Raw genomic sequence first — 22,164 nt, 5'->3', positions numbered from 1 at the left:
AACGAAGTGTCTCAACAGAAAGTTCAGTGAACAGCTCCTTTTCAGCTTCCTCTTGCTTTTCGAATCCTTCAGCACCATCAGAATCTTGAAAAAGACTCTGTGGAATAAAATGCCACCTGTGTTCCAACAGAAAAAATAATTCTCTTATCAAATGTACATGGAGCTAAAATAACTGTTAGAGAATATTGTCTCATTGAAAGGAGCTATATTTTTAAAATGAAATTAGATGATGCTTTGTCAACCAGGAGGTCAAAGAGAAGTATGGAAGATCCATCTGACAGCAAATTTGCTACTTTGCCATTAACAGCCTCTCTATAAATACAGTAAATTTATGGTCTTGGATTCCAAATATTCTAGCCACTTCCCAGTGTCCAAATTTTGCATCCAGAATTTTTCATTCATCTGTTTGAAATACAGAAACTGTCAAGATGATTTGAATTCCGATGGAATTCTCGAAGTACTCATACTGGAAATAATTCCAGAGTTGTTTTATAACTCATTTCTCTTGATTAATGCAAAATAAAGTGGCTTAAAACTTTGTACCTCCGATCTCAATGTTGTTCTTGATTGCTGTATGGAAGTCTTTTGTAACTGTCTTCAGAGAACTATCCGTTTATAATATTCTCTAAGGAAGAACTTAATCTCATCTCTGGCCAAATACTTATGATAAAATAGCATTGTATTTTATATCTGTATTATTTTCCTTACAAACCGTTTCCCAAAATGCCTTAAGCATTAAATAGAGATGAAAAATGAAGTTTTCATTTGAGATTTGAAATTAAATGGTTAATTGATGAGGCAGAAAGATGCACAAAGGTCAGAACTGCAGATGAGAGAGAACCTTACTGATAGTTGTGAGATTTTGTAGAGAACAGATGAGCTGACACACAGTAGTTAAGGAAGTTTCAGGAAACTTGTCACTTACCAAGACCCAAATGATAACAAAGAAGACTGGAACCCTGATGTATCAGCCCCATTTCCATATCTGTCCAGACCTGACCTCAGATAATGTCTTAGGGCCTTCTCTGCAGGTTGGTCTTCTTGGGCAACTTCCTCTTGGACATCACTGCTATACAGTTAACCATAAGCAGGAAAGGATGATTAGATATAGGACCAAGAATCTGTATCACTAACTGCAACCCTTTCGTACCAACTCTGTTCCCACTTGTGCACTGGAGAGTAGGAGTAGACGTTCTCTATGATTTCCCCTCCTTACCTATATGGAATCATTTTAAAGATGAATTTCTTTGTTTTGTGCTATCTGTAGACAGTAAAAGGTGGAGTATCAGAAACAAGGATTGAGAAGCGCATTGTCATCACTGGAGATGCAGATATTGACCATGACCAGGTGAGTACATATGCAGTTCCCTTTTACAGTACGCTGTCTATGTCTCTCTAAGATCTGTGCAATACAGAAAAGGAAGAGATCAGCAGAATTCATAGGAGCAAGTAGATTCTGAGAATGTCAATTCCATCAACTAATTATGCTATCATATGTGCTTCCTGGGCAGATCCTCAGTTTTCTGAGTGATGTTGCGAGTTTTGATGAATATTAGGACACCAAGATCTTTCCTTTAATATCAAGAAAACCAATGTTTCATAGTGTGTTAATGTATATTAGCAATAAATGAAGCATAGTACTCAATTGTGGATCCCTTTGGTATCTTGCACAGATAAGTTAATCTTTATTAGCACTAGGTACCCAAAACCAAGCACAATTTTTTCATGCTCACAAGAGAGAGCGGGCTTAGAATATTTCACCTGTCCCATACAAAAAAAAAAAAGACTTTGAAAAGTGGAGAACGGGAAAATCAGAAAAATGCAATTATTTTTCCCTTAAGGTCGCTCAGATTATTTGCATAACTTTTCATTTAAGAGGTAATGGTGACAAAGCTGAAACAAAAAACCATTATCGTTGCGTTATTTAATCAAGAAAGTCTGCACTTTCCATGACGTTGCAGTGGAGGCAGTTTCTAAGTTGTATACAAATCAACAAATAGGAATTTAATTTTCACTTTTTAATGGTAATGTACTGAGGGCTCTGAGTAAATTTAATTTCAGATTTTGATGTGCCTGTAGTAAGTGGCTCATGACAAGTTCAATCTCTCCTTGAAGCTTGTAATTAAATGCCAGAGCTGTTTACCATTAGGCATGGGTTATGTCTACCCTGAAATGTATTTAATACATTTGGGACATCTGAAAAGGTCAGACAGTACCTTTGCTTTAATAAAACTCCATTTATTCCCTCCACTGTTCTATAAGTCCTCCTCTTATACTGAAATAAACAGTATGAAGCAGAAAAATAAGTTGTAAGTGTTGACTACACAGTACACTTTTGTACTAAAGTTCACCATGATATTTAGCTTATGACAAATTATACCACTGACTCTGCAAAGCATCTATAAAGTTCATAATACTAACAAACTATACCACAGAGATTGAGTCCTTGACTGTTGGCACTGTACATCACTGCTGTGGAGAATGAGGAAGTTGTGCCTTAACATGATTTGGAACCAGGGCGGCTGCAGCCAAGAGATTCATTGAGTGATTGGACTTCAAGGTTCTATCAAAGTGAGGTGTAGGAAGCCAAACCTGTTCCCTAAGGCACTAGTTCTCAACAAGGGATACGTGTACCCCAGCGGTACGCAGAGGTCTTCCGGGGGGTACAACTACTCTTTTTTAGATATTTGTCTGGTTTTACAACAGGCTACATAAAAAGGATTAGTGAAATCATTACAAACTAAAATTTCATACAGAAAATGGCTTGTTTATACTGCACTATATACTATACACTGAAATGTAAGTACAATATTTATATTCCAATTGATTTATTTTATAATTGTGGTAAAAATGAGAAAGTAAGAAATTTCAGTAATTCAGTAAAAGATTAACTTTTGTATTTTTATGTACAATTTTGTAACCAAGAAGTTTTTAAGTGAGGTGAAACTTGGGGTATGCAAGACCGATCAGACTCCTGAAAGGGGTACAGTAGCCTGGAAAGGTTGAGAGCCACTGCCCTAAGGGGTACACTCGAGAGGGACTAAAAGGATCTAAGGTGTAGTTTGCTCTGTAGCCATGACAATCACCTAAAACATTTTAGAAGTATCATATGCCCCTCGGGTTATCTGTTTGAAATAAAATGGCCTAACATCCTAGGGACAGTTAGCTGCGCTAAGAGGAACTTATAAAAGCTATCAAAAAAAGTTTTGGGGTGTAAGTAAACCTTGTGTGTGTAGGCCTTTGATTGTTTTTACCTTCTGTTCTACTTGTGTTGTACCTTTGAGGAATGAGTACATAATATTTTGTGTCAAGGTACTGTTCCTGAGTCAGGGCAAACTTTTACTCTCACGGGCTCCCAAAGGGTAACTATTAGAGGTGCCAAAAGCAAATTGAATCATGTCATTAACATGATTGTGAACCGGAGGGGCTGCAGCCCAGAGATCCACTCTGTGTGATTGAACTTCAAGGTTCCACCAAAGTGAGGTGTAGGAAGCCATGCCTGTTCCCTAAGGGGTACAGTCAGGAGGGATTAACGGGATCTAAGGTGCTTTGCCTTGTAGCCATGACAATTACCTAAACAGGCTGGTCCCTTAAATACTAGTACATGGTGCTGCTTAAAATGCAAACTAGAAATAAAATTGTCAGGTTTAAGAGATGACAGCAAGCACCAAGCTGTATTAATGAAGTATTCCCTTTTGGGTCCACAAGTTTTCTTAATAAGACTCCGTACTCTTTATCCTTAATCAGTACATCTCCTTTCTAACCTTGGCATTTTTTCTTAGCCTTTGAATTTCCCTTCACAGTTCTGATTATTTCCTCTCCCCCATTACCCTATTAGTTCAAGAAATGGCACTCTTCAACTCCCTGCCCTCCAAGCTAAGATGCTTATTTTGTAGCACCCTGTATTCTTTTTAGGGTTCAGTAGAGTTTTAGGCTGTTTTGTCATTAAAACTATATGGATTTATTACTGTTATGAAACACTATCTCCAACTCTTGCCTCCTACTTGGTTCTTTGGCATCTTCCCTTGTGTTCACTCACTGCATAGCTTCATAGCAACACAACTCAGTGACGTAGTACATCCTTGCCCATGACTCTTGACTGAGATCAGGTATGGCATGTAGATTCCAAAGACACTTTTGCTCGGTGTATGTTTCCTTTGAGGTTGCAGGTGCATTTCTCCTCTGAAACTGAGTGAGTGCAAGGCTCACCTGCAGCAGTACATCTCTTAATAAAACAAGATTTATTAAAAACAGAGAAAATGGAGTAAAAAGAAACCATTTACTTAACATCTAGAATTACGTTTCATCGTAGCTAAACTAGTTAAGGTAATTTCAGCCTAGTTACAGAAAAAGAAGAGAATCTTATATGTCCAAAGACAGCAAAGCACATCTCCCTACAGTTTCACTTGTTTTTCAAGCCTTTGGTATTTGGAATTAATTATCATATTACGTAAGGATCACCTTCCTTCCCAAAAGGTATTTTCCCTCACACCTGACCCCATTTCAGTTGGAGTCTCCCTCTTCATAAGCCACACGTCTGGCACTTTCATGGGTTGGTATGCAAGTTTCTGCCCAATCCATCGAGTTAATTTGGTCTTTGTTGAGACTATCCATTGTTCTTGGGCAAAAGTTGTTCAGTATATCTGAGAGCAGCTTTTCTTCATTTAACACACCTTCCTTGTCCCTTAGTTATGATATATCAATTTATTGACAAACTACGTTGTTTGTCACAGTTACTTTAAAACACCTTTCATGAAGGAGTGAGAGTAATATGGCCTTCTAGGTTTCATTTAATATCATTTGATACTATCCGCTTCCTTTGTTGCATGCTATCCCATTTCAAATGGTTTTCCCCCTAACATAACACCAAAGTCACTGGTAGTGTGGCAGTATTTTCCCAAGATTATGGGGAGGTGAGGACCCTCAAAACAGGAAAATTTGGTAAACCGAAGGAAATGTATTTTAATATTTTCATTATTCCTGTAGATTAAAGGTGGGGGGTAAGATTTTGTGGAAAGGAATGTATGGGTGTTGAAAACAAGTTTGGTCCAGTTACCATGTGATAAAACTTCAAGGAGGACCCCGAGGGAAGCTTATTTTTTAGCACTGTGTGCATCCCCACTTTATTCTGCAAAAACCTCTTCCAACAGTCAAGAACTGATCATTTTCTGTGACTATTTGCTTTTTGAAGCCTTGCTAAAATATTAGTGCCTTTCTTGCAGAATCGCTATATACTGTGTACCCAGAAACTTCTAATTTGAGGCTCTTTGAATGGGGATAGGAGGAAGTACTCCCAGTGTATCACTAACAAGGGATTTCCCTGCTGGTTTTCCCAGTGTACCGACAGCTAAAGGCATATGTCATGGTGACTGTCCTGTCATGCTAGCTTTCCAGTGTGAATATTGATGTAAAGTACAGACCCATTTTAGGCTCGCTGCATTAAAGGTATTCCCTAATTAAAAACTATTTGGAATTTAGTAAGTGCCCCTGATTATCTTTTTTGTACGCTTGAATTGTCCCTTTTATCTAATGGTTTGGGACTCCCCAATATGATAGTGAAGGCCATTAAGTGATGGCAAATAAGGAAATAATCACTAATGAATCTAAGCAATTAGTACTCAAATGAGACAGAACAATACTAGAAATTTCATGCCTGAAAATATTATTTTTCACAAAGAAACAAATACAGGGGTATAACCTCATTGTCTACTCTGTGGTTTCAGAGTAGCAGCCGTGTTAGTCTGTATCCGCAAAAAGAAAAGGAGTACTTATGGCACTTTAGAGACTAATACATTTATTTGAGCATAAGCTTTCGTGAGCTACAGCTCACTTCGTCGGATGCATTCAGTGGCATCCGATGAAATGAGCTGTAGCTCACGAAAGCTTATGCTCAAATTTGTTAGTCTCTAAGGTGCCACGAGTACTCCTTTTCTTTTTGTCTACTCTCTGTAATCTTTGGAAATCTGCAAAATCATATCACAAATTTCAGAAGTGGGGAAATTCTATGTAATAAGATTCCCATATTGTGCATTGTATTAGGCAAACATGTGAGGCTGCTTTCTATTGCTAGTCTGCAGCAGGTCAAAAGCTTACAGTCTCTTATTTCCTTTTTCTGCTGCTCTCAATCTTTTCTTTCCTCAGAATCATGAGGTCATCACTTCATGATCACTTTCACCCAAGTGCTCTTTCACTTCCAGATTCACAAACAATTCCTCCCAGTTAGAATCAAGTCTAAAATGGCTGTTCCTTGAATTATTTCCTCCACCTTCTGAAACAAGAAGTTGTCCCCATTACCTTCCAAGAATGTGTTTTTTTCCATATTACATTTCCAACAGATATATGGGTAGTTAAAGTCCCCCATTACTACCAGATCTTGTGTGTGGGATATTTCTATTCTAGAAATGCCTCATCCCCTGCCTCCTCCTGATATGCTCTACCATGATGTTGATCCTGTTTTTTCCCCTTTTATCTTCCTCAGTGTGGGGGAATGGACTAGACGAACTCTCAAGGTCCCTTTCAGCCCTACACTTGTATGCTTCTCTGAACCAGCATGTAAATCAGTTGTTGGATGGATGGAGGGTATTTTTTATGTAGTTTCTAGCACTGGACAGAAGAAGAGAGTTTCTAGGACTCCTCTTCAGTTTCCTTTCCTGATTCCCCTTTAGACTCAGGAGCTTTTGTCCTGAATAACTGTGTGATTAAATGGTATCATAATGTGTTGTCATTAGCCCACCACTCCAGTGCAGTTTTTAATTTCACTCTGCCGTTGTTCAACTAAATCTTTCCAATACTTTGTAGGCACTGGCACAGGCAATCAAAGAAGCCAAAGAGCAGCACCCTGACATGTCTGTCACAAGGGTAGTGGTGCATAAAGAAACTGAACTTGCTGAGGAAGGCGAGGAGTAAGGTCAAGGTAAGGAAGCGTGCAACATCAAGAAAAATAGTACAACTAGGGCTGAGATATAAGGCCATCTTTATTGGTCTTTATTCCTCACAATTTTCCTTTAAATAGAGTATAGTTTGAAAGTTGCTTCATCTTTCTTTAATACACCCATACTTGAATTTTGTAATAGATGCTCCTTTTCTTATCTATAGTGTGTATCACTGAAAACTGGCACATGGGAGCAATCATTTATAATCCCAAGTGTACGGTGCGGTTTTATCTAAAGTCCAATCTGAAACTCATTCTCAATTTTAATTTCAAGTATCCTGTAAAAATATCCACCAATTTTGTCTCAAAGTCCTGTTATGGCATTTACTTTGATATCCCATCATGTTACTTTAGTACATTGCCTGAGTTGTTTCCTGCAAAGTATGAAATATGAAGCAAACTCCCTACTCACCTGTATATTTGCACACTTATACCTGCCGTATGTTTAGAGTTCCATTGTTTGAATAGTTATTGTATTGGTATGGAGACCATACACAGTCCTGCAGTCATGAAGGGGTTCTACTCTGCTCCTGAATCAATGCAGTCAATTATTTCACCATCTTAACGTTCTGAAATGTTTAACCTTTCCTCCCCACTCCAGGATGGAATTAAATCAAGTTTTGTAGACTGATCAATTATTGCAATTATAAAATAATTTATTGGGATGCAACGTGCCCTTTTCACAGATAACATGTTCTTTATTTAGGCAGCTTAATTAAGGAGATGAAATTGGTAAAACACAAACTTTGAGCTTTAGTTGATGCAAACAACTATAATTGGAATTATAGAAGAATCAATTATGTCAGAATAAAAATAAGACAAGTGCAGGAAAGTGGTTTCCTGCATTGTTCATACTTAGAATCTTACATTGTCCATACTTACAACTTCCTGGAGACCATTAGTGACAAAGATAAGGGGAAAAAAGGGTAAGCGGCGTATATCCGGAAGTTGGTCCCAGATCAACCAATGTGCTGTTCTACAACTGGATGCTCCCAAGGAAGCAAGGAAAGTTCCAAATCTTTAATTCCCTTAGGTTGTTCGGCTAACTTGGACATAGGCATCATCAGCTCACCTTTTCCTACATTGGTCAGCAACGTCAGCCCACCTTTTTCCATATTAGGTTCATTCAGTTACCTAATATTTATGCTTCCAGTAACTATGCAATTTACGAGAGTTAATCACATGCATCAATATAATCTAACTGCTTAGCAACAAAATTTATAAAAAGTCCCGAAATTCCTTATATTAAAATTTCAAAGCTTGCAGTGTACCTGTTAACTTGAGGTCAATTGTTTGTTCTCTCATCATGAGTTGGCAAAAATATGCAACCAAGGGTCACCACCTGCACCCTACTTTGTTAGACCACAAACTACCTGTAATCCTCACATAGGATATAATCCTAACAACCCTATTATTTCTGTTTTCCTACTTGCTGTTACAGCTTCAATAATTTCCATTATTATTCCTGTAAGCATGCTTGGCAAATAGATTATATTTTACCCAAAACTATAAACAATCCAAGATTAGGTCAGGGGTCAACAATTTGGAGGCTAAAGTATTTAAGCCACTTATTCATTGAGTGAAGTATTTTAAGGAATCCTGATTTGTTTTGTCCTCATTTCAGAATGTCTCTGTGTAGATGGGAAATTACTGTATATCCTGGTGTTAGGACATTTGGGATTAGAGTATGTTCCTGTTGTGGTAAGAAAACTTGGAAAAATTCACATCCCTGTTGAATTTTTAAAACTAGAAAATCTGTTACCACTGTGATAAAAGAACTAAATGACCTGTACCATTATGGGCCAAAAGCAGAAGTTACTGTTTTAAATGAGAATGTGTTATTCTTACATTCTCCCTATTTACCCAGGGGTTATCTAGTGTTAATAGTGAAATAATGGGCTATTTAAAACAGTAGCTATATTAGATTCTTTAAATTTAATTTAGTCATACTAACTGTTCAACAAAGACAAGTCCTGCACTTAGGACAGAAGAATCCCATGCACTGCTACAGACTAGGGACTGAATGGCTAGGGAGCAGTTCTACAGAAAAAGACCTAGGGGTTACAGTGGACGAGAAACTGGATATGAGTCAACAGTATACCCTTGTTGCCAAGAAAGCTAACAGCATTTTGGGCAGTATAAATAGGGCCATTGCCAGCAGATCGAGGGACGTGATCATTCCCCTCTATTTGACATTGGTGAGGCCTCATCTGGAGTACTGTGTCCCGTTTTGGGCCCCACACTGCAAGAAAGATGTGGAAAAATTGGACAGAGTCCAGCGGAGGGCAACAAAAATTATTAGGGGACTGGAACACATGACATATGAGGAGAGGCTGAGGGAACTGGGATTGTTTAGTCTGCAGAAGAGAAGAATGAGGGGAGATTTGATAGCTGCTTTCAACTACTTGAAAGGGGGTTCCAAAGAAGATGGATCTAGACTGTTCTCAGTGGTATCAGATGACAGAACAAGGAGTAATGGTCTCAAGTTGCAGTGGGGGAGGTTTAGGTTGGATATTAGGAAAAACTTTCACTAGGAGGGTGGTGAAGCACTGGAATGGGTTACCTAGGGAGGTGTGGAATCTCCTTCCTTTGAGGTTTTTAAGGTCAGGCTTGACAGAGCCCTGGCTGGGATGATTTAGTTGGGAATTGGTCCTGCTTTGAGCAGGGGGTTGAACTAGATGACCTCCTGAAATCCCTTCCAACCCTGATATTCTATGATTCTATGAATTATTGTTGACTACATGTAGGATTGATTGAAGAACGGAATATATAGAATGCTTTCTTTATTTTGATTGAATTTCATATTGTTATAATAACCATGATAATATCTTACTGGATGCTCCAATGTTTTAATTTACAGTCCCAACGTGTTTTTGTGCCATTCAAAATACATGTGAGGTACAAGACGAAATGTGGTACTACGTGTTCTGTTCTTGTTAAGGAGTGAAGCAATGTGGGCCAAAACCAGGTGGATTAGTCGATAATCCTGGGCAAAGATGAGGGCCATTTACACCACTCAGTAACTAATTCATGATAAATGGTCTTGCTCAAGGCCAGAATTGCTTAGAAGATAACCAGCTTATTTTCATAAGGCCTGGAGAGGGACACTTTGTCCTTCTCACTGTTGCTTTAGAGCATTGTGAGTATGATGAGATAGTATAGGCAATTAAATGTTAGTATTGATGTACTGAGAATTTGTAGGCTAATTGCTAATACAGTTACAGTAATACAGTAATTAGTTGCTAATACAGTGCTTCAGTTTGTGGTGGGACAATGAGAAGAGGGACTGAAAGGTGAATGCGGAGAGCCAGAACGAAGCCACGGAGCAACTCTTAAACATTATGGAGCGCCGAGTGGACATACTAGCTACTAGCACTGCAAACTGAGCAGCTCCATGCCCACCCTCCCCTGCAGCCGCTGTCACAAAACTCTTTCCCATGTGCCCCCCAGACACTGCCAGCACACTCTTATCAATCTCCTGGCTCCAGTCTGTACCCGCAGCATTCCATTCCTCCCCCATCACAGTCCAGCCCTGCGAACTCCCAGTACCCACTGCACTCAACACCCATCACTCTGCAGTTTAGCCCTGATGAAGTACGGTACCCGCTGCATTGTACTCCAGAGGAGAAGGTTGGATATGATACCTGGACATACACAAATCTTTAACCATCCCGGGACCCCACCACCTCCTGGGACCCTCCCTTCCCTCATCCCCCTCAGTGCTGTGGTTTTTTGTTTCTCTCTCTCTCTCCTCTGGTTGGTGTTTTTTAATAAAATAATTGTTTTGGTCTGCAAGCAAACTTTATTCCATTAATTGAAAGCAAACAGAGCCCTGCAAAGGAACAGGTAATTTCCTTAAACCTTCTTAGTGCATTATTTGCACCAATCACAGTCCCCTCCGAGCATTACAAGCACTGCACTCCTGAGCATAGCAACAAATATTCAGCTTCAAATCGCTGCTTCAAGACATCCCTGATCCTTATGGCCCTGCACTGCGCCCCTCTAATAGCCCTGGTCTCTGGCTCTTCATATTCAGCCTCCTGGCGCTAAATTCAACTGTCCAGCCCTGGGTGAAGCATTTACCCTTCCCTTCACAAATATTATGGAATGTACGGCACACGGCTATAAACATAGGAATATTGTCATCGGCCAGGTCCAGCTTCCTATAGGCAGCGCCAGCAGGCTTTTAAACAGCCAAATGCACACTCCACAGTCATTCTGCACTTGCTCAGCCTGATGTCGATCCGCTCCTTGCTGCTTTCAAGGTGCCCCTTGTATGGCTTCATAAGCCACGGCGCTTAAGGGTAGGCAGGGCCTCCCAGGATCACAGTGGGCATTTTGAGTTCCCCTACGGTGATCTTCTGGTCCGGGAAGAAAGTCTCTGCTTGCGGCTTCCTGAACAGGCCAGTGTTCCAAAAGATGCGTGCGTCATGCCTGTGTTAATGTCCGTGAAATGCCCACAGTGATCCACAAGCGCCTGGAAAACCCTTGAGAAATACCCCTTCCGATTAATGTACTTTGTGGCTAGGTGGTCTGGTGCCAGAATTGGAATATGCGTGCCCTCTATCACCCCTCCACAGTTGGGGAAGCCCATTTGTGGAAAAAGCCATCCACAGTGTCATGCACATTGCCCAGAGTCAGTCTTTTGGAGCAGGATGCGATTAATGGCCCTGCATGCTTCCATCAACACAAGTCCAACGGTCAATTTTTCCCACTCCAAACTGGTTAGCGACCGATCGGTAGCAATCTGGAGTAGCCAGCTTCCACAGTGCAATTGCCACATGCTTCTCCAATGGCAGGGCAGCTCTCTTCTCATGTCCTTGCACCACAGGGCTGGGGCAAGCTCATCACACAGTCCCATGAATGTGGCTTTCTTCATCCGAAAGTTCTGCAGCCACTGCTCTTCATCCCAGACGTCCATGATGATGTGATCCCACCACTCAGTGCTAGTTTCCTGAGCCCAAAAGTGGCGTTCCACTGTGGTCAGCACCTCTGTGAATGCCACAAGCAATCTAGTGTTGTAGCTAGTATGCATGGCGATATCAATGTCAAACTGCTCTTGCCTTTATAGTTTAAGGAATAACTTCACTGCCACTCGTGATGTGTGAGTGAGAGCAAGCAGCATATTGGTCAACAGTGCAGGATCCATTCCTGCAGACCAAAGAGGCAGAGTGTGCAGTACACAAACCGTTGAAAGATTGTGTCAAATGTGGACAGAAGCACAGGGGTTGCTGGGATGTGAAGCAATGCATCATGGGGCATTGGGACAGGACTCAGGATGCCCTGCAACCCCCTCTGCCTTCCCACAACTCTTAGTGGCAGAAGAGGAAGAGATTCTCTGAGATAGCTGCCCAGAGTGCACCACTCTGAATACCACTGCAAGTGTCGCAAGTATGAACACACTATTGCGCCAGCAGCTGACTGTGTGAAAACACAACAGCGGTTTCCCTTCAGCACACTCTGAGCGGTGCTGTAACTCTGCCAGTATAGAGATACCCTCAGATGTTTACTTGTCTGTCAACTTTTCCCATTCTGACTAGCAGAAACGGTAGCTAGTTTCGACCTTGCTTTGAAAGCCTATCTTCAAATTAATCCTTAACTATGTGATGTTTTATTTCATTAATTCAGGGTAGCTGAATGCACATAATATGGTTGTAATTAGCTTAATCACATTCAAATCCAGGGCAGCAATATAACTAATGTAAATCCAAAATAACTTCAGAAGAGGTACTCTTGATTCACCTAAGTGTGTCAGATACAAAATTTAGTCTTGCATCTCAGTAGCCTACTCCCCTTATCAACTGTGGTAATGGGAAAGTGATGGAAAACACGGCCCCACTCACATTTGTCTGTATGTGTATATGCAGTTAGTCTTCGAAAAGAATCTACCATTTTATGATCTTTTATTAATGGGGAATCAACTTCTGTTGTAAAAAGTTTGCTCTAATAACCAGGAAGAGCCACACTGGTGCAAAGGTGCTCACTGTTCATATTTGTAAGGGCAGACAGTACATTTGTAGTGTCCATTCATTTCCTAATGTATAGAGATGTCACAAAAGCCACCAATATACTTGGCAGTTTCAGCAGAAATGCTAGAATGAGGACTGAGTTGAACGTGCTATCTGATCAATTCTGTGTCAGGGTTGAGACACCATAGCAGATTGGGGTGCAGGAAGCTTGCCACACTGACTGATCTAATAGGACTGTGATTTTTACTGCTGTTAATTTGATATCTTTCGGTAGCTCTAAATTCAGTTCAGAGGAAAAGCTATTGATTGGGCTGGTCAAACAGTAACAGAACAGATCTAAAAATTGGTATCAGTTTGTGTTTACATTTATTTCCCTTAGCAGTTAAAGGAAGCCAGTGTAGCCGTATTATATTTCTTTTGCATGAAAGAATGCTAGTTTGAGTTGCGGTGGCATTTCTTTGTTGTAGGAATACAGTTTTAATGATCTGGATTTTAACCATATCCTGTCCCCTTTTCTAACAGTTAAGCATAAGAAATATTACCTCTTTCAGTTCGAAAGGATATTGCTTTTTATGTTCTTTCTTAAGCCTCTGGGTGGAAACTGTTACAGACTTGCTGTGAGTAGAAATGTATAGCTAAATCTGAGTAGAACAGTGGTTCTCAACCTATTTACCATTGTGGGCTGCATGTGCAACTTTGTGTGTTATGTGAGCTTCATCCACACAATATATATACTATCTCTATGGCCCTGAAGATGTCGCATAGGCCACAGCTGTGTGCAAACAGGCCAGGGGTTGAGAACCACTAGAGTAGAAGGACAAGAGGTGGCAGGTGTTAGACCTCCTACATTGCACAAACACTGAATTCAAAAGGTGAGGTATTCCCCAAGTAATCTGATCCACATGGAAACTACGGTTTTCTAGCCCCTTGCCAAGTTTATCGAGTGATTTTATTATTGTTTGTTTTATGTTGTCTGTGTAGATGTAAAGGTCTTTGGGGCAAGGACTGCAACTTTTGATGTGTTCAAACAGTTTTTAGCAAGTGTTGGGTGTTACCAAAATCCGAGCAATATACCTTGCCAATGAATGACCCAGCATAAGAAGAAAAAGTAACAGTTTTCCTTGTGAGATTCTCCTGGGTATGCGTTGTGGAAAGAGGAAATTATCTTGACATGAGGGGGCTGCGCTGTGATTCCACTGAAAGGAAGTGAAGTGGTGACCAGCTGTGAAATTGATTTTCATTGAGAAGAGAAAGTAGTAAAATCTTTTGTCAAAGTTCAGCATAAAGGAAGAGAAAATCCTGCAAGCAAATCAGCAGAGTCCTTTGTGCCTGTTAAGATCACTATGAATTTTGGAAAGGTGTGACATACATTGTGCATGTATAAAACTGTCACTGGTAGTTACAAAGTAGTGTTTTGCAACGTTTCAGAGGGTGCTTGCATGCTACAGAATGAGTTCAGCAATTCCATCATAGCTGTTGCTCTGAAAGGATTATATGGGAGTCGGATGGGACCAATGTGAAGGAGTTCTAAATAAGTCATCTTCCCAGCTTTCATTTTTACATATTTCCATGCATAGATTTTAAGGCTAGAAGGGACTATTAGATCATTTATTCTGACCTCCTATATATCACTGGCCATTTATTTTCACCTAGTTACCACTCTACGATCCCAGTAACTTGTGTTTAACTAAAGCATACCTTGCAGAAAGGCATCCAGTCTTGATTATTTGTACCTAGACCAGTCAAGGCTCTGTCCTGGCTATGATTGGAGAAGAATTATACTCTTGCATTTGCTGATAGAGATGCAAAACACCACACCTGGATAACTAGAACTTATTCATTGAAAACATAAATTTGTCTAGTAAATTGTAGAATAAAAATTTCAGCAGACTTTTAAAAGCACTATTAAATGTCACAAAGAGAGAAAATACTATGAGCTGCAACAGACTGAGGTCCAGTCTATGCTTACTGGTAGATCGGTGCTGCTGCAATTGATGTAGCGGGTGTTGATTAAGCAGGTCTAGTGAAGACCTGCTAAATTGATCGCAGAGCGCTCTTCGGTCAACTCCAGTAATCTATCAGTCCCAGAAGAGTAAGGGAAGTCAATGGGAGAGCATCTCCCATCAAGGCAGCGCAGTGTAGACACCGCAGTAAGTAAATCTAAGCTATGTCAACTCAGCAAAGTAGCGGAACTTAGGTTGACTTACCGCAGTAGTATAGACAGGCCCTGAGACACAAACTATTAAACCTCAAGGGAATTGGTGGAGGGATTTGCAGGAAACAGCAAGTGTAGTGCAGCAAGATATGACCACACACTAAACAATTTATCCCATGATTGGGGAGGAGGGCGCTCTTGTATCACTCATGAAGTTTTGCTGAAATGAAAGATCTGCATGGGAAAACAACCTCTGGACTCTCCTACCCTCTGTTTGCCAGAAGCTGGGAATGGGCAACAGGGGATGGATGACTTGATGATTACCTGTTCTGTTCATTCCCTCTGAAGCACATCGCACTGGCCAGTGTCAGAAGACAAGATACTGGGCTGGATGGATCTTTGGTCTGACCCAGTATGGCCGTTCTTATAGGTGATACTGTATTTTAAGACTGTCTTCTTCATGAATATTTACATAAACTTACTTTCTTTTTTTAGAGGGGGGAAAAAAAACCCACCCACTTCATGACCACGAAGAACTTTGACCATTCCAGGTTGGTGACACCACCACTACTGCATTGAATTCACCAGGTCTAGCAACAGTGACCAGACACTCAAGGTTGAAATGCCAACGCCAAACACTACCTTAACTACCCTGGTCTATATAGTTCCCTTACATCTTTCTTGTTTATTTTTATTACCACTTCTTAACATTCTTAACTTTTTTGAGGTTTTAGGGGGGTTGATTTATTTGCACAACTACCTGCCATTTTTATAAATGATTCTTGATCATATGCGAGTGAACAAAAAGTATTCTGATAGCACTGTTCACTGGAATAGGTGAAGTTGTGCAGAAAGGAGAATCTTTGACGGATTTAGAAGTAGTTTTTTTCCAAATATTTCAACTCAAGTCTGTTACTGGAGTAATTTACAGATTTTTCTCAGCTTATTCAGGTTTATCAGATAACATAAAAATAGGGAGGGGGGTTGGTAAAAACAAAACATTTCATACAATTTGAAAAAAAAATGAGAATTTTGCTTTGACTGGATGGATTTTTTTTTCTAACACCTTATAACTCTTTCTATTCTGAGGGTGGTCTCCTTTCTGTGGGGAACAGGTGCTGGTAGTCTATAGAAGAGCAAGAGTTATAAATGGGTTTCTTCTGACTGAGCACTGTGTTTTAGATACCTTTGCACTTCAGTGCCAATACTCAGCTCTTTCACAGACATTTTGCTGTCTACAACATTCCAGATAAGGAAGGATGGAAAAAAATGCTTTCTCCCCTTCCAATAAAAGGTGACCCAGGCAGCTTAAAACTTAGTGCTTTTTTCTTAACATTTCCAGACTTCAGCACTTCCCTATCACGTACGTGTGTAGAATGCTTGCTTTCTATTAAACCTCATTGTCTACATGTTAGAACTGACGTTTCTGATGTTGAGCAGGTATGTTTCAGATAGTTTAATGATCAATACAGGTTTTTAGGATACTAAGGGAAAGGTGTGGGTCCATTCTTGTAGGTAATAAAAAAGCAACGCCATTTGTTGAGGCTGCCACTGGGGAAAACCTATATAGAAACCTGTTAACTATGTCAATTTCTTTGCTGTTGACACTGTGTATAGTTAAGATGCCAAATTAGATTTATAGCAGCTTGAAGTTGTATTAAGTGATATTTTGCTTTCTGTAATACTGTTATAAAATAAAGTTTGTTTATTCTCTACATGTCATTTTTCTTATTTTTGTTATAAAATGCACAGTATTTGTGGCACTTAGTTGGACATACAAACACTTGGAAGATGCTGGCTGTTTTAAAGTGAGCAAACCACCTGGGAAATATCTGGAACTCTTGAGACCTTATTAGGTATAAAAAATAGGGAGCCTTCAAAAGTAATTAGTTGGAGGCTTCATTGCTGTCTGACTTGAGACCATATTACTCAATATTCCAGCTTTTCTTCCTTCTATTACAGTGCCAGTGACTTTCATGTCTTTAACTGGCACCTCTCTGATGTGTTGGGGTTTAAACCCAGACCAGTAAGCAGTTGTATCACTGCCTGCCCTGCAACTTTGGGTGCCTTAAATGCTGTGCTGCTGTCGCTTACAGCCCTGACACCAACAGCCAGCAGACAAGTATGCAGGTCATACCCTTGCTTCACCTGCCCAGTTACTTTTTGGAAAGTGACCCCCACACCATCCCATTCCCAAATTTCCCCTAAATCATCTGTCAATGTGACAGTCTGCTGAGGTTCCCAGAATAGTGAGCTACTGTTACCCCTCTCAGCCACAACAAATGAGAATTTTGCTACTGCTAAGCTGTGTGACAACTCCCTGACACGCCAGCTTGTTTATCTTTCCAGCAAACTCTTCAGGACTCTGCCAGTCCAAACCTTGCTTTGGTTCCCCAGAGATGAGTCCTGGAACATTCACAGAAGTGAAGTTCATTGTTCCTTTAAAAAGACAATACACTGCAGCTCATTAATTTAATTTGGGTTTGACAAAGACAGGCTTCAAAATTTTGGTCAATCCATCACGTTTTCACCTCAAGTTGTCTGTGAAAATTCTTATCACTGCTAAGTATTTATATTACTAGAGTTCCAACAATGTGGCAACACTAAAAGAACAAAATAAGTAGGGAGGGAGAGTTTGAAGGGTCTTGGAATATGACAAAAAGCTTGTACTTTGATATGATTAAGGGTGTGGCCCCTATCCTTGCACTATGCCCCTCCCCCCTCAACAGTAACCTTGGCTCAAAGCAGTGGAACAAAACAATGCCCTGATGTGCACCTAGGATGTAGTATTCCCCATGTGGACTCATGGCCAACTAGTGTCCCACCCATCTCCAGTGGGACCACAGCATTTCCACTGCTTTTGGGGCTCATTGTTGGTAGAGAATATGGTGGTGGGGGAATGAGGCAGGATCAGTCCTTACCTATTACAAGCTGGATAATGTAAGTCACCAATAACTGGTACGTTAACTTATATTTTAACATCAAACAATATAAAGCACTTAAGTGTTTTTAATTACTTGTCACAATATGCTGAAAACTGGCAAACTATCTAATATCTCCCTTTCCTGCAAAGATAATGGAGATACTCTGTCACTTAAATAATAGAAAAGACTTTTCATTAACTGCAGCCCAGGATGGAATAGAAGAAATGAGCATAATAAACTGGAAAGGCTTGTCAGCCAAGAAGCAGCAAGGTGAGCTGAAAAGTGGGTCAAAATGGAGAGGTTTGCATTTAAGGGAAGTCTTTGAGGATTTTACGTGCAAACAATAAGTTGGAAGAGGGGTTTTTCTGAAGCACCTGTGGTTTTTCACTAGATTTGTGAGGTTTGCATGATAAAAGATCCCAAAATGTGGAACTCGTAGCACCCCCACTCCAAAAACTGTTTCAGCACCACTGCCACAGCCCCAGGGCTGGAAGAGCTCTTGCTCCCACCACAGCCCCAGAGCTTTTCCAGTCTTGGGGCTTCAGCGAGGGGAAGGGGGGAGGAAGCAGCAGGGGGCAGGGCCTCAGAGGGAAGAGATGGAGTGGGGGTGGAATGGGGTGGGGCCATGGGTGTGGTCATAGGTGGAAGGGGCAGAACGGGGAAGGGGCTCCAAGCTCCAGCCGGGGCAGAGAGCTCTGCTGTGCTCCCAGATGAGGCTGAGAGCTCAACCACAACTGGGGCCGAGCTCTCAGCTCCCCTATGGCCCCGACTGAGCTTTCAGCCCCCCCCCCCCCCCGGCCAGGGCCGCGGGGGGCTGGGAGCAGTAAGTGGGGGTGGGGCCTCTGCCAGAAGAGGCGAGGCAGGGGACTAGCCTACCCAAGGGGAAGCTTCACCCTCTGCCCATGGTCCCAGAGCCCGAGCTCCAGCCCAAGCCCAAATAATTAAACAGCCACCCAACCCCGCGAGCCTGAATCAGCTGGAAAGGGCCAGCCATGAGCATCAATTTGCAATGTAATCATCCCCTAAGATAAGTTCCAAGCCCATTCAGTTGCCAGAGAAATCTGTAGCTCCATCACTGCCTCCTCTGTCTCACATTCTAACTTAAATTCTTCAGGAGTTTCAAGATGCTCTGTCTGGACTTAATAAAAACATGCCAGACGTGCCTTGTCAACATGCTGCCTTCATAAGGATCAGTATAATTCTTTACCACTAATTTTATACAGGATATACGTTTGTTCATCAAGGTAACAGCTAGATTTCGACTTGGAAGAATTAGATTCTTCTTGATAAACAGTCAATAAACATCGATTTCACTGTGCACATGGACGGCCCAAGTAAGACCGAGCTAGGCCAAGTAAGAAAAACGTTGCTTGAAAACTTTAACTAGAGTTTGATTTAAGGGTATTTACTTTGTATGTTTTGACATGCGATGTTGACAGTTTGATTTTTAATGGTGATAAAAACTGTTTTTGAAATGGGTGTCTACTGACATGAAATAATTATTGTCTCACCTGCCTCCTCTGAGTCTGACCTCTCCTCCTCCCCTTGGTGGGATGGTGGAAATGGGGCCAGTAGGAGATTGCGCTGTAGGGCAAAGTATGGTGGTGAGCTTTGTTCTCTGGGATGCTATGGTAGCCAGGAAGGCTTACAGGGATTCATTCCAAAACACCCGGGCTAATGGAGCTCTGGCTGGGTGGACCAGGCTTGTCAGCCTGGGTAATTGGCCTAAGAGACCATTACTCTGAAAATAAAGCTGCAGCCAGCAAGTCCTTCAATTGTGTTGGTTTACCTTGCTACTGGAAATGGTCTTGTTGACCAAGAGAGTGTGCAAGTTGGTGCTCATCCACTTTAAACAAATTCTCACGCACCCTTCAACATTCTAATTTGGTCTGTGGAGTTGTGTGAAGACTCGTTAGTACAAACTATGATTGTCCATGTTGTCCTCAAATTCAAGGGGACCAGAATCACCATTACTCTCTGATCAGCCCTGTTGTCTGATCTCCCCACAATAATTTCCCACAACTTTGAAAATTTAAATAAATAAAAATTGGGGGGGGGGAATGCTTAAAAGCTGTGATTTTGTGCAATTGTGAAAATTATTTAAATTGGTAATAAAAAAAGAGGGCGGGTAACCTTAAAAATAAACATCAATATTATCCGTTGAAGTCGTATATAAAAAAATTAATTCCTCCAAGCCTAGCTATAGCTAATGAAAGCTCACTTAGCTTTTGCAAATCTTACCCTTCGTATCTATCAGCATTGGTCTAACCCTGCTCCCACTGAGCCAATAGTCCTGCCCTAAATGGTTACATGTTAATACTAAGCATGACCTATGGAAATACTGGTGCTTCACTGAAAATCTGCAATATCTACTGGAGGTTACTGGGGTGAGGAGGATGTACATTTTCAGGATTTTTTTCACAGCCTCTATCACCATGCAAAATATTTAAGGTGTATTAAACAGGCATCAGAGAATTCCATTATTTAACCATATGATGTGTTTACCAGAAACACATAACCAGAAATGTGTTTACAAATATTTATGCGATGTGCAGATGGGGGCCAATTTATCTTGTACACAATATGAGAACCATTTAACATAACTCTGTGTTAACCAGTAAAATTATTTTATTAACTGAATGAAGAAATTGCATATTAAATTGGTAGAGTTTACAAAAAAGTAACATGAAGTTTGGATTCTCTACAGTTACACAAAGATTGTTTGACATTCAATGGATCTAGTCCACATTCTACTGAGACTATAAAAGTAAATAGCCTGTTCTGAAATAAAGCTGGATAAACTTCTTGCATTTTATCAGGTTTACAAGACATTAGAAAATGTATCAATATATGTAGTCGCCACTCGTAATATTCCACTTTTGAGGCTTGATCTGAATAGTGATATAATTCTTGCTTCAGTCCCAATTTAAATTCCGAAACAAAAAAAACCCTTTATTTAATATTAGTTATGGTTATTTTCAAACTAAACCATATTTAGGAAATACAAAGTTAAGAATTAAAAGGTTACAAAGTCGAACGTGCCCAAGTTAGGAAATGCCAGTATGAACATTGCCTATGCAGCCTTAATTCAGCCCCCGTCTGCATATGCACTATGATACAACTGTGTGCAAATGTAAAATAATGCCATTTGTCATTAATTTGAAGCAAGAGGAATGAGATTAAATTCTAATACCAAGAAGACTTTGCGCATGGTAAAGTTGAGTGCTATTTGGCTTCTTGTTGCTTTCTTCTAATAATGGCCACTGGTACATTCTTGTAAGGTGATCTGTTTCAGACACATGGCAATGAAGCCATATTTATAATTTGTTTCCAACTAATGAAAAAACATGGAGAAAGAATTTCACAACATTATTACACCTGTTAGTTTAAAAAATCATTCCCTTATTTAAGTATTATAAGAGGAGTTCTGTGTGTTTCCAAACTAAAATAACTCAGACCCTTTAAAAAGATATTTGTTGCTTCTTTCCATGGTTTGGTATTTGGTTTGGTGGCAGGTGTACCAACTTGAATACTCTGCCTCACAAACAGAATATAATACAGTATGAACTGGAGGTGAGTTTAATAAAATATGAAATAGGAAAAATAAATGAAGAAATCCTTTTTTTTCCTTCCATCACTTTTGTCTTTCACTTTTCAAGTTTTTCTGTAGTTTCTCATCAGTTCAGAGAGCATGCTTTTGTCAATATTTATTTATGTTTAAAAAAAAATTTAATTCATGTTAACCTGCTGTTCGTACACCTGTGACTCAGCAAGACTGCTGCTGATTCATAGACCTACGTAGTCTTCTGCTGTCACATGAAGACTCCTAGAGCTATTTCGACTTTATATAAGCACTTAAGGAATAGTGAGCAATGAGGTTTTTTCCCAAATGCCTTGTCTCAGAAACCAGCCGATAAAGTACATTGCATTAAGTCACAGGTGCTGACGAGTTCAGGAAAGTGTTGCTTACTAGGTATCATATAGAGATAGCAAAACTGTTACAAGGCCTTTTAAGATGGTTTCATTTGTACAGTCCTGCACTAACTTCCCACCATTTTGTTTCCCCCATGACTTTTATAATACAGCAGGTTATTTTTAAACCTCCTGAGTTGCTTGCTAGTGTCGAACTTGTTTTCTGAGGCGAACGTCCGTTAAACGTCATTATGTTCTTTTGGTTAATCTCTT

General features: G+C 40.4%; 1 protein-coding gene across 20 annotated transcripts in view; it reads left to right on the top strand.

The window, feature by feature from the left end:
* EPB41L2 (erythrocyte membrane protein band 4.1 like 2) overlaps positions 1 to 16,770 on the top strand; it is a 248,946-nt gene extending 232,176 nt beyond the window's left edge. For all 20 annotated transcript variants that reach the window (XM_073337300.1, XM_073337316.1, XM_073337314.1 and 17 more), the window contains 3 exons: positions 1,268 to 1,348; positions 6,799 to 6,913; positions 15,551 to 16,770. In XM_073337300.1, the coding sequence (XP_073193401.1) occupies positions 1,268 to 1,348; positions 6,799 to 6,906 (189 nt within the window). In that variant the 3' untranslated portion in view covers positions 6,907 to 6,913; positions 15,551 to 16,770. The remainder of the gene's footprint in view (positions 1 to 1,267; positions 1,349 to 6,798; positions 6,914 to 15,550) is intronic.
* The last annotated feature ends 5,394 nt before the right edge of the window (positions 16,771 to 22,164 follow it).

This window comes from Lepidochelys kempii, chromosome 3, assembly GCF_965140285.1.
Source record: "Lepidochelys kempii isolate rLepKem1 chromosome 3, rLepKem1.hap1, whole genome shotgun sequence".
In the NCBI taxonomy this organism is placed as follows: Eukaryota; Metazoa; Chordata; order Testudines; family Cheloniidae; genus Lepidochelys; species Lepidochelys kempii.
The sequence above is the reverse complement of the archived record's forward strand: the minus strand, read 5'-3'. Positions and strand labels throughout refer to the sequence as shown.